The sequence below is a fragment of the Aptenodytes forsteri genome, unplaced genomic scaffold (assembly GCF_000699145.1).
Source record: "Aptenodytes forsteri isolate BGI_AS27 unplaced genomic scaffold, ASM69914v1 Scaffold139, whole genome shotgun sequence".
In the NCBI taxonomy this organism is placed as follows: domain Eukaryota; kingdom Metazoa; phylum Chordata; class Aves; order Sphenisciformes; family Spheniscidae; genus Aptenodytes; species Aptenodytes forsteri.
Genome location: NW_008794414.1, coordinates 3,203,877 through 3,216,490, shown reverse-complemented (window position 1 = coordinate 3,216,490; position 12,614 = coordinate 3,203,877). Strand labels below are relative to the sequence as shown.

The 12,614-nt window shown below is 37.4% G+C and overlaps 1 protein-coding gene across 1 annotated transcript in view; it reads right to left on the bottom strand.

Moving 5' to 3' along the window:
• TCEA1 (transcription elongation factor A1) overlaps window positions 1-10,240 on the bottom strand; it is a 27,211-nt gene extending 16,971 nt beyond the window's left edge. The window contains exons 1-3 of the mRNA XM_009289343.1: window positions 10,198-10,240; window positions 6,588-6,650; window positions 1,275-1,380 (exon numbers count right to left, since the gene is read on the bottom strand). Of these exons, the coding sequence (XP_009287618.1) occupies window positions 1,275-1,380; window positions 6,588-6,650; window positions 10,198-10,230 (202 nt within the window). The 5' untranslated portion in view covers window positions 10,231-10,240. The remainder of the gene's footprint in view (window positions 1-1,274; window positions 1,381-6,587; window positions 6,651-10,197) is intronic.
• Between the last annotated feature and the right edge of the window lie 2,374 nt (window positions 10,241-12,614).

Below are 12,614 nucleotides of genomic sequence, written 5' to 3'. Positions count from 1 at the left end.
CCCCTGGAAACATTCCAGGTCAGGTTGGACGGGGCTCTGAGCAACCTGATCTAGTTGAAGATGTCACTGTCCACGGCAGGGGGGTTGGACTAGATGACCTTTAGAGGTCCCTTCCAACCCAAACTATTCTATGATTCTATTCTATGATATCTACTATTATCTAAATTTAATTACTAAAACTAACCTAATTAGTATTACCTAACTTTCTAAAGGTAGGTTAAAAAAAAGTCTGCTCTAGAGGTTGTTGCTTCTTACTAGAATATAGAAGTTGAAAGCTGCCACAAATTGTCCATTTTTACATACATATACTGTCAGATGGATACAAACTCATTTCTACACCATTTACAAGAGAGTAATAAAGTATCTGATAAAATACTTCATAACTGATAAAAATGAGGCTGACTTCAAATGGCAGGGGACTCTAACTCTTGGTATTTAGCATATTTTTCTAGACAGGATGGTAAATATTTAAATCAGTAGAAAATGATGTAAACTGTTTCCTATTTCAAAATTTTAAGCTTCCTAAATCTTAGTTTACCTAAAATTGGATACAAAGAAATAAAATAGAGTACAGCACAGTGCATGAACAAAAATATCTGGACACAGTTTGAGATTTGAGTGTTTTCAAATTAAGTACTACAAAATACCCTTGAATAAAGCCCTGCTAACAGAAAGGTTTCATTAACTGCGTTCATTGCTTTAAGGGAAATGGAACAAAAAGTATTAACTCACTAATTAGTAAGTTGTTTAAAACGATGAAGGTTTTAGATCTATTTCTCACTACCTGTAAGTTCTAACAGATTTTTAATGTCAATTTTTACCAGTTTTTTTTCCTGCACAAATCACTTTATAACCAAACTTCAAAGCCTTCACACCCTCATATGAGATTTTGCACAAGTTCCTCAGGGCACCTGTTACATTTGACAAAGGAAATAGTCAAGAACAGGTTCATTAGTGCTTAGTACTGCAGTACAGTCACTCTAGCTCAACAGCAGGCAACGAGACTTCAGAAATGAGTCATGTCACAGAAGCTGACTTCCTACTGCTTGCCAGCCCCAGTAAAAACGTATTAACTTTTTCTCTGAATACGCTTGCACAGTAACACACTGGTGACAGTCAAAGAGTAAAAAACAAGTACATCAGTGCAGAAAGTTTCAATACTTACGCAACAGCACAAATATATCTAAAGCAAGGCAGTGTCAAAGGATTTGCATCAAGACTGCATACAGTTAAAACATGCAAGAGCAGGGGAAAAAAAGTTTGTGTCACCATACCTAACAGTTTCTTCCAAGACTTGATAAGAGATTTTGCTAAAGATGTAACTTCTTCATCCGTGCTTTGCTTGCGTATCGCATTCACTGACATTCCAATTCTGGTAGACTGCAACAGAAATAAAAATATACGCTATAAAAGGTGACATGAAGATAATTTAACAAATTAACATATATAAAGTTGTATTTTGACATCATTTTTTAAAAGTATCTTTTTTTTCTTTGTTTTTGGTTTATTGGGGTTTTTTTTAAGAATATCAAGATTAAATGCTGCAAGCCTTTATAAAAATTATTTTAACAACATGGACATTTTAAAAAGAAATACAACAGTATTACCATTTGTTTCCACCACAGAAGTTTTGGGCGGGGCTGGGAGGCAGAAGGGTTAAGGGGAGTCAATCAGAAGATTTTTGCTCCCAAACCATTTCAAAAAGCTCTGCAGAACTACTTACCTAAACTAAGTATGACATTCAAAACATCTAACAATGTGAAAATCATATCTACATCTTAATGTTATATAAAATTTTTAGCAAAGGTTCTAGCCTCAAAACCTTATTTTTCAGTGAAGCAATGACCATATTTATATTTTGGCATGATCAAAAGCTTGCCAGCTGCTTCAGTGACTTCATACTCTTAGGAATCCCGTTTAGTGACTGTAGAAGAAGCTGTAGTATCAGTTTGGAGCAACCACGTTTTAGATTCCTAATAATTTTGGCAATACTGAAATTCTTTAAAATCTTAAGCACAGAGAGTTCTGCTTTTAGATAGAAACAGTAAGACCAGCCTATCCCCCTGAAAAGGCCAAGATAGTGACAGGCTTTAAACCTTTGGCACTACTGCCACCTATAGAGTGAAGAGGAGATTAATTTACAATCCACTCCTTTTATGACTCAGAAGATGAGGACATAAATTTAGCTCAACAGCAACAAAAGTTTCATTTTAGAAGACTTCTGACTAACGTGTTAATCTAACAAGTAGAACATTTCCACACTTTCAGTTTCATGAGACGAGAAAAGTGTTTAACAATACAACTAAGTATTTTATTATCATTTCATATTTTGATTGATGACTAAATTTTTAAAATTGTTCTTAAGGTGCTCGGTTTTGTTGCATTTACTTTTTACAGGACTCACTAAATATAAATTATTCTACCTACTTTTGCAGTAGTTCATCATAAATTTCCTTCTCCTTTAAAGGAAAATTTAAATCTTTGTGGCTCACTAAAAATGGAAATGATTTGTTCCTGTAAATTACTCCATACAACCCACACAACACTTTTTGGGGCACCATGGATGTGCTAAATGACTGGAAATGTACTGAAATACTCAGTAGCTATTTCAGCAAAGGAATCACATCAAATAACCTCAGGTCTGAGCATCAGCACTAAACATATATTTTGAATTAAAGAAAACAGATGGTTACTCACCTGCAACTAAAGTGTTTCAAGATGGACTCTGCCCACTCAGACTAACAGGACTGGCCAACTCTCTTGACATGTTAAACACATACTCTGGACATTATGTTCAGACAATAAAGAATAACATGTGCTTGGAACTCCATAAAATACTCATCATACCTGAATGAGAAAAGTGTATCTACAAAAAAAAAAAAACAACCCTCCACTGATAACTGGGCACAACCATGGCCTACTCTCATCAGCAAAAAGGAAAGACACCAACTTACAGGCTTACCTAGGTAAGTAAAACTCAAAAACTCAAGTAAAACTCAAAATTAATTGGATAAATTAACTTCTTCCTCTGATCACACAAGAGAAACAGATTATGGTAACTGTGTAAACTGCCAGCTTTCTTAAGGCAGTACATAGATAGTTCATTTGTTTGCTTTTATAGAGCACTTGATCTGGCCTCTCCTAAAGAGAGGGGAAGGAGTGATCTACCAATTTATTTGCCTGCAAACTGACACAGGTAATCACAACAGATCAGTGTTATATTCTCAAAATGACTCTGCTTTAATGACAAACCAGCTGTCAGCATTTGAAATTTCCTCAGTCTTCCAGCCTACAGAGCTGTTCTTGTGAGAGCCATTTTAAGTGGAAAACTCCAGTATTTTTGCCTAGCCCAGTGTAACCTGTGGAAATGCTTTATCTCTGCGCCAGTTTATAAGTGTGCAGGTATATTAAAACCTTCCTCACCTTGTCCAAAATGCATTTTTAATGGATCATTCTTCCCCACTTCAAATTCTAGAGCACTTTTCATCTGCTTTCTGAGAGTAAAGAGGCTCAGAGACAGCATAAGACAGCTGTTTTCACTCCTGAAGCATTCAAGCTGTAGGCCAAGCAGCCTTCAGCTGGCAGGAGCAACAGTTAGCATAAGTAATCTATGACTGAACCCAAAACAAAGCATACGGTGGCAGCTACTCTTCTCTAAACCAGACCAAATGAGAAAATGTAAGGCACATAGTTGGGGAAGAAAAGCAACCACTGAAGCAAGCAGAGGTGTTGTCAACTTTAAATTGTAAGAGAGTATGAGGACAGAGAATTGGTGAGCACCTGGACCAAAGCAGGGCCAAATCAACCCCTGGAGAATAACCACCTCCAGGTTCCGAGGTCTCCCCAGCTCACCAATGAACTGGCAAGAAGCCATTAACAAGGACCATACATCACAGCCTAGTTGTGCATACACGTGTGTAATTTCCAGTAAAACCTGTTTGTTAAAATAAAGACCGTCTGTCTCTCTGTTTAGCTGCCACTACCCACAATTAGCACCAGGGACATGACGCCTTTAATACTGTGCGGCTGCTGAACAGATTTGCAATTCTGACCACCGGATAAATCACATGTGAGGAAGGCTACTGGCTCCCCGCCTAGCTGATCAAGGATCAGCTTGCTTACATAAACTCATTAGATATGACACAGTCTTATTATTGTCTGTAACCACTTCAGCTCTCTGTGACAAATATCAGGCAAGAAAGACACAAGACACAAGCACAAGTCCAGACTACTGATGTGCACCTTCCTATTCCACATACCTGTAAATTGTTCAGAGGACCTCGCCAGCTCAGACTGAAGCAACAGTCGTGTTACAGGAAAAATTGTCACTTCTCTTATTACACAGGAATAATGAAACTATCATATCAGCTAGCAGTGCTTTTCTCAATGTAGCCAGTTTCAAAACTGCTTGAAAACAGGTGTGGAAGCATGCTTTTCACTTGTGTCTTGCATTTCATCAGTTCAAACACATCAATAGATATCTCAATCTCCATAGAGGAAGTTAGTGCTCCCACTTTCTCATGATCGTCACCCTTCTTGACATTAGCACACTAATGATCCACTACCAGAGCCATGCGTATGATTACTTAGCATTTCAACTGTTGCTCTGAGTCTTCCATTGCTTAAGCAAATTTGGGAGACTAACATAGAGAATTTACAGCAGGTTTTATATATTTGTATGACTCTCAACAAAAATAATGTAAATTTGAGTCTAAACATGTTGCTAAATGCAATCTTATGCAATGGAACTGTTTTGAATACAGCAGTGGATACTTAAGAAAAACTTCTTATCAAAGCTACAGTCAATCTACTACAAAAGAGTATATTAAAACACCTGATCCCTTTAGACCTACTGTAACACAGAAATCTTCTTTACAAACTCATATGGCCCGCCACAATACAGATTAAAAACAACCTTTTACTGCAAATATTATTTCACTCTAAAAACAGGTACCTGTCATATGGATGGGAATAAATAAGCTTCTTTCAATTAGGAGAAAAAACTGGACAGAATTAATATGCAACCCTATATAAATTAAGTCAGGGTCACACAAGTGCCCTAAAAAGCAGACAGTTGAGTTTGTTTGTACTTAGCAAGATTAAGAGTCCGGCTCTGTTGCTAACATTACTGAGGTTTCATTGCAACTAAAAAAAGAATAAGTTATCTACTTGTACACTCTTCAGATCCTCACAGTTCAAGGGCAAAATTGTTCTGCTGTTCTGTGTAAAGCTTCCCCTTCTAGTCTCATTCTTCACACTAAGCTGAACAGGTTTGCATAGCAGCATTTACAGAGTTTGTGGAGCACTTGCAGAGAGATTTTTCATTCCAAAGGCAAAAAACATTACTACATAAATACTTTGTATTAAGACCTGCACAAAGAAACTCAAAAGAATCAGGTTAACAGATGTTTTTTCTGGGTTTTGTTGTTGTTTTGTGTGGGGCTTGAGGGTTTTTTTTTCCGATTTTTTTTTGTTTTGTTTTGTTTTGTTCTTGTTAAGGAAGGAGTTTGGACATAGGGGAGAAGGTTGCAGCATCATATCAGCCATGCTCATTCATGCATGAAGGTGACACTTTCAAACTCCTATTTTCTGTCACAAACAGTATTATTAATAACGTACTAAGTACATTCTGCAAATATACAGGGTGCATATGTCAAGAAAGACATTGCTACTGACACTTAAGATTTGAACTTTATAGCTAATTCTGTATCTGTGACCATTAATTGTCACTTAGAAAAAAGCTACTTTTCAGTCTCTTCCAATTTATGTGGCTACCACAGCAAATCAGGTCTTACATTTACCTCTGCCATTTGAAAATTTTCAGAGATAGAAAGTATCTAGTTACTTTGGAACAAAAGTTGTTCATTGATAAATTACATGACAAACTCTGAAACCTGACATGCAAATAAAGTTCACTGAGTTACTTTTTGAAAGAATTTATAAATAATATATAAAATACTATCTTAGAGATGCAGGTATAAGCAAAATTAGAGAGAGTATGCATGCAAGTGAGAGAGATTGTACCACACCATCACTCCTGCCCAGGGGAGTGAAAGGGGAGTAGTAATAGTAGCATAATTACCTTAAGAAATACACTACTCGAGTTTGGGGGCGGGGGGAAGGAAATGGTCAAATACAACTTGCCTGAAGGTACGAACTATGCTTCTCCTCACTTACAATCCAAAACCAGAACTAACTACATAAGAAAAGAAGGTATCAGCTGTAATTGGGTGCATTCTCCTTCAGAAGGAAGGAAATACATCACATTTGTGTTAATAAGAACCTAAAATTATACGTAAGGTAAGTTTATAAGCAGCTCTTCCCCTCTGTCCATGACAAAATCCACTATTTTCAACTTAAACAGAAAGATAAGCTTTAAGAGCTTGCTACTGGAAGAAAACACTTAAGATAAGTGCCCTAAATCAGGGTGAAATAAGACTAGTTACCCTATAACAACACCGATTCTTCCAAGGAGTTTCTACATAGGAATCTACTTTAATAGCGCAACCTCCCTCCAAATTTGCTGGCTTCACCTTCATCATTATGGAGTTAATATTTGCAACATAACAACAATAAGAAAATCATACCTGTAACAACTCAAGGGTCATGGGAATATTCTTAAGCTCCTTCAATAAATCAAGAGCTCCAGCCTGCAAAAAAGAAAAAAAGGAAAAAAACCTCAATTTAGTAGCAATCAGGTACTTTAAATATAATATCAACAGCATACTCTTATCTGCCTTCAAGGTCCCAGATTGGATTCAAACCATCAGTTCTCAATTTATCCACAGAACAACTCTAGGACAAAGAATGTTCTTGTCCTACAAAGATACAAATAAACTCTAAGCACTAACAGGCCTTAACTCAGAAATCAAAGTATTCACTCCAAGACTAGAGAAGTTTTATCCCATGTAATTCAAATGCCAGCTAAAGCATTCTGTCAATTACTACTTAACTAACACACATCCTCAAGAAAACAGCCTCAAGGGTACTTCACTTAACAGCATCAGAAACAAGCCAGGCAACAACAGCAATTTTCAGTTCAGAACAACCTCACCTGTTTTAGCACAAGACCTTGGAGTTGAGAAGCTCTGCATAGGCCATCAATAATGCATATATATATATGGACATATAACTATATATATATAAAACATATATAGCCAACATTCTTAACTGTATTTGTGGTGGTGTGGTAAAGCCAGAAAAGTTTACTGGTTTAAAAACTGTGATCAGATTACACTATTTTACTAGACACAGCTAGTTTCCCCAGTAAAAAAAGACAACTTTGTGAGTGTGTCTACCAAAAAATGCCCCCCCAAAAAAGCTGGACAAGACTTGCTTTCAAGTCGTATTTTCAACTATTAAGTTTAAATATTAATTCAATGAAATACATCGATTAGGCTGCGTAGATTAGTGCAGACAACACTCTTCAGCCTATAGCAGACTGGCCAAGCATCAACATGTTCCAAACTAGAAGCCAGAGCCCATTCTAACATACTACAACATCTGAGCTAATGCACTTGTTTATTATTCAGCTGTCGTGTTTTTTTCTTTTTTCCTTTTCCCCTGCTAAGACCATAAGGAAAGGTACAAACTCCTGCTGTGTAAGCAGCAACTTTCTAGATAGCTGAGTTAATTTCAGAGATTGTACTGTTAGGCATTAATAAACTCTATACACAGCTACTCTGACTAACAATTAATTCCTTGGCGATGTCGGCCTTACTTAAAAAAAAAAAAGTTTTCATAAATGTGAGCTCCATAATTTACTTTAACCTCTACATCCTTGATGATTTACCACCTCTACTTAAGTAAAGCTTTGCACCATCCACTTCTTACTGTGCACACGGGTTGTCAGACTACAGCAACCTCCTAAAGGTTGAGATGATTTTGCTGTTATTCAAGTGCATATGGTTCTGAACCTCTGAGCTAGGAACAGCAAAAAGGCAACCGCCTTCGCATGTAAGAGGCCACTCTACCCAGGCTAAGCCCATTACTTCCTGACTTTTTTTTTTTTTTAAATTCATGAGGTTTGGAAATAAACCCTACAAAATTTCCAACTTGCAGATCTTTGGAATTTGATTCCTTTCTCTTTCCTTACCTCTCTCTCAACTCATCCTATTTTGTTTACTTTAATATGCATTTTGCTTGCCTTTATTTTTAAATTCTCCCTAATCAACTTCTAATATGACACCTGTTGTAAGGAAACTCTTCTAATCTCCTGCTGCATCTGCAGGTCTTACAATTTAACCACTAAAGATAGCACATAAAATAACCACCAAGAGGCTGAGAAAGATGAAAGTGGAACTTCTGTGTCACATCCAAACAGACACAGCTTTGGACGCCTTCAAATGTCTGCTACCACCTCTGTTTTTCAAACACATCTGACAGCAAAGAAGCCTCTAAAAACAAACATCTCACTATGTCCCACCTTACACAAACCCAATTCACTTATAAAACTAAAGTTTTACTATTTTGCCATCACAGCAAAAAGTCTTACTTAACTTTTATTCATGATATACAAAAGTTCTCCAGTTTTAACCATACAATTTGAGCAGCAATGATGCAAGACTGGGAGATGTCACGCTGTTTTGAGGTGCTAAATTCAGTTAGCATACTAAACCATTTCTTACTCTAAACAGCCATAAGCGTGGTTTCTTCTATGCAAACATAGATCCAAGTAAAGCAAGCTAATTATCTTCACTGCTACAAAACAAAATCAAATTCAAGAAAATTTTCTTAGCTGAAACAAAATGATGACAAAAGTCAATGTGCCATTTTCAAAAATATAATCCGATAACACTTACCTCCAAACCAATTAAGTTATTAGCAAACTGTACACAGTGATTTCAAAATAAACACAGGTTATCGTAGTCTGCAATTTCAGCATAACAATGATACTGCAATGCAAAGTAGCACTCTCTTCACCTCATCTTAGAAATACAGTCTAGTCAAAATTTCTTTGCCTCTGTAAAATCCCTTTCCAATTGTACATGTCAAAACAACTATTATTCCCAGTCTAAACACCTTCCACAACTAGTAACTTGATACACAGTAGGTTAACAAACCATGCAAGAAGTGAAAAAACCCAGGTACTCTCTACACAGATGTCACCTACATTTCATGCTCTTTTCGGTACCAAATTACCAAAACTTCTAATGCACTAACGCTTTCTTAGCCTTCACTCTTCTCTCATCAATTATATTAAGCGTACCATGAATCAGATGCTTTAAAATTAAATTTGAGTTTAAACTCACAGTAACTAAACAGTTTTTCATAACCACTTTTCTTAGCATAAAGTCAAATGCCCTCTTTGCCTCAAAACCAGAGTGGAAGTTGCACAGTAAAACTTGTAATTCCTATTTTTCTAATGTAAGACTTCTCTGTTTAAAAAAAAAAAACAAAACATTAAAAACATTATTATAAATCTTCTTTTAAAGGCATCACTATAATTTTATAGAAAATGAAAGGCAATGCCCCATTCCACTAGGCTGGTTGGCTTCCAGCCAACTGTTACTTGAAATAACAGAAGTCAGCTTCATACAGATTCAGTAATTACTCCTCTCAGCTTCCCTCAGTTGATCAGATCATAACACCAGAATGATGTTCTATATTCATATTTTAAAGCTATGCTTCAGGCAATAGAAAATGGAGTACATTTCTGAAGACAGCAGAGCTATCCAGTTATAGTTCTGTTCTACTTAAGGGAGCAAACATTTAATAACATGGACAATTTTACATTTTCTTCTCTAAACTTACTCAACTGTTCTTGATTTTTTTAACTTATGGGTGCAACCTTATTTTTCATACTTATTCATTACAGCAGCTTAATGGAAGAAAAGTGTACTTAGGTGCAACAAAAGCTATAAGGAAGGCACTACATGTGTTTTAATCCAATCACAGTTATTCTGAAGGAGGAGTAATATCTATTTCAAACATACAACCAATATTTGAAGTAACAGCAGAAATATGTATCTCACAGTGTATTAAATACAACATTGCATTATTATTTTGTCCTTCAAAACAAAAGAACTGCATATAACACTTCACTAAAATAGTTATGAAATCGGCACAGCTACAATTAAATCCTTAGTCAAGGCAAATCACCAAGAGCCTGACTCAGGAAGGGTGTCTGCACGGCCTGCCTTTCCAACTCATCAAAAGAAATGCCAAACAGCATTTTGCCACAAGCCACAGAGTCACCTTTTGTATGAGAGAGGAAGCATCTCTTGCCATCCGAGTCTTGACAACTTCAGAGTAAAAAGGTATCAAAGCTTTTTTTTTTTTCTTTTATTGATGGGTTTCATCAAATCATTCTCAAAGACATACGCCAAATACCTCTTCTTGTTGAGTAAAAACAGAGCAAGGAATACAAGAGGTTGTCAGGAGCATCATTATCCAGCGGGTACTTGTGTAAGAATGCATTTCTCAATCCAGCTTCATCTTTGTGAGACAATGAAGTACCTCTTCATAGAAATGATCTTAATAATTTTGCTAAAGTTAACATTTTAACTGCAGGGCAGGATTAGGTAGGAAATCACATTGTGCAATTAAAGAAGAAATACCTTATAAATGACGAAGACTAGTAAGAAAAACACAGAGACATCTCCTGGGTTAAATACTGATGTACTTCCTCTCCTATCATACAACTAAGAGTTTTTATCGTGGTACACACGTGCACTTTGGATAAACTGTCAGATCTCCGCTATGGGCCACAGAGGCAGCTCAAGGCCTCAGCCTTAGAAGGTTTTTGAGACAGCATCAAACTAACAACAGAGCCACTTGTGTGCGGTAACAAGCTGGAACGAACGAGCTCTGTTCCAACAAAGTACAAAAGCACAACTGCTTCTGGTGCTGCCCGCGCTCTCGCTCCTGGGACGGGGGCGAAGATGAAGACCCAGCCGCTGGCTCCAGCCAGGCACAGCCTGGCCCAGCTGTGCGCACTGCGTTTGGCCACATCAGACCTACGCTGACCCCAGCAAAGACACCGCACCGCTCCCTAGAGCTTTGAAAATTAATTAGCTTACATGCGCTACAGCGTGAATACATGTCCCCAGTTGCTGCTAGGAATTACATCCAAACTCCTAAGCCTCCCAGATGACAGAGAAATACCCTGTGGTCACCAGGAACATCTCTGGTATCGCTGCAGCAATGCTGCCCAGCGTCAACAGTTGTTCCCATATTACCTGGGAGCTGCCATTTTCTTTCTATTGTCAGAAGTTCTTCCAAATAAAATTGAATTAACTGCACTTTATCATTCTCATTGCCACGACACTGAAATATTTCACAGTTGGTATGTTTTCATCTTTTCGACACCTCATAGGAAAGAACCACTACTCCCATTTTAAAGTCGGGAAAGTGAGACTGAGTTCTTTTGTGCTGAAAAAGCATGAGGAATAGAAACAAAGAGGGAGGGGCCAAAAAGGAAAAAAAATAATCAAGTGAATAAACATTGGTTGTAAAAAATTCTTTCCACGAGACGAGGCTCCTGTTTCCACGCTATATCATTAGAGGGTTCAAATGTATTAGAGCTAAACCATACAATACTATGGAACATCAAGGATTTTGAAACACAACAAAGCATGGCCTGTGTGTGCTTGCAACGAATTTGTTTGGATTCTGAACCAAACTTCATCAGTTTAATGCAATCAGCATTTCTATAAATCTGCAAATCTTATTTTAAAAAGTTATTTATAATTTCCATTATGTTAAAACAGGGGAAAAAAAAAAAACATTGCTGCATCCATTAAGACTTCTACAAACTGAAATTCCACACAGCTCAGTTCTGAACTATCAGTAATATTGAGCATTTAATGCAGTATCATAACATATAGAAACATTTTAATTTTATGTACTAAAATAATTGTTTGTAGCAAGAGCAGCAATCACAAATATACAAGTTACAAGAGAATAACAATCTGCCCACCTGATAAAGAAGCGGTAAATGGAGTTTATAGTTTACTTGTATGCTATTTTATGTGCAATCATAATCAGGTATTTGACTGTTGCTGCACACTCTGATTTTACTTATTTTGACGTTTTGTAGGGATAGCATAGATGTTATATGTTATCTAAGTAAGTTCTAAATCAAGGGCATACACGAGAATAACACGTGAACTAAGCTAACTGAATTCTACCCAACTAAATTCTACCTCCACTCTGAGGCAGAACTACCTGTATTAATAAACATGGTAAAAATTATATTCATACTTTGTTTCAGGTTAAAAAAAAAAAAAAAAAAAAGGTGGCTGACATCCCCCATCTGTTTCAGCAAGCAGTTCGTCCACCCAACTCCGGTCACCCTGCCAAAGCAGGATTAGGGTTCCTCAATCATACTTTTAGTTCGCACACCCCACAGAAAACTCCAGCTTTCACCCTTGAAAGCAAAACCAACCCACCCAAAGGAGAGCACCTCTACAGGCATTCTCCTCTAGCTGACTGGGCTTCCCAAATCACTTCACGTACAACTCTCGAGCAGGGCCAATATCGCCGCTGTACTGAATGGGAAGCGGAGGGAAACGCCGGTTGGAGCCCGGGTCGGTGCCCGGGCTGGAACCTCCTCTCGGCCCAAGGAGCCGGGCTCGAAGCCGCGCTGGAGCGGGGGGAGGGCACCGCTCCCT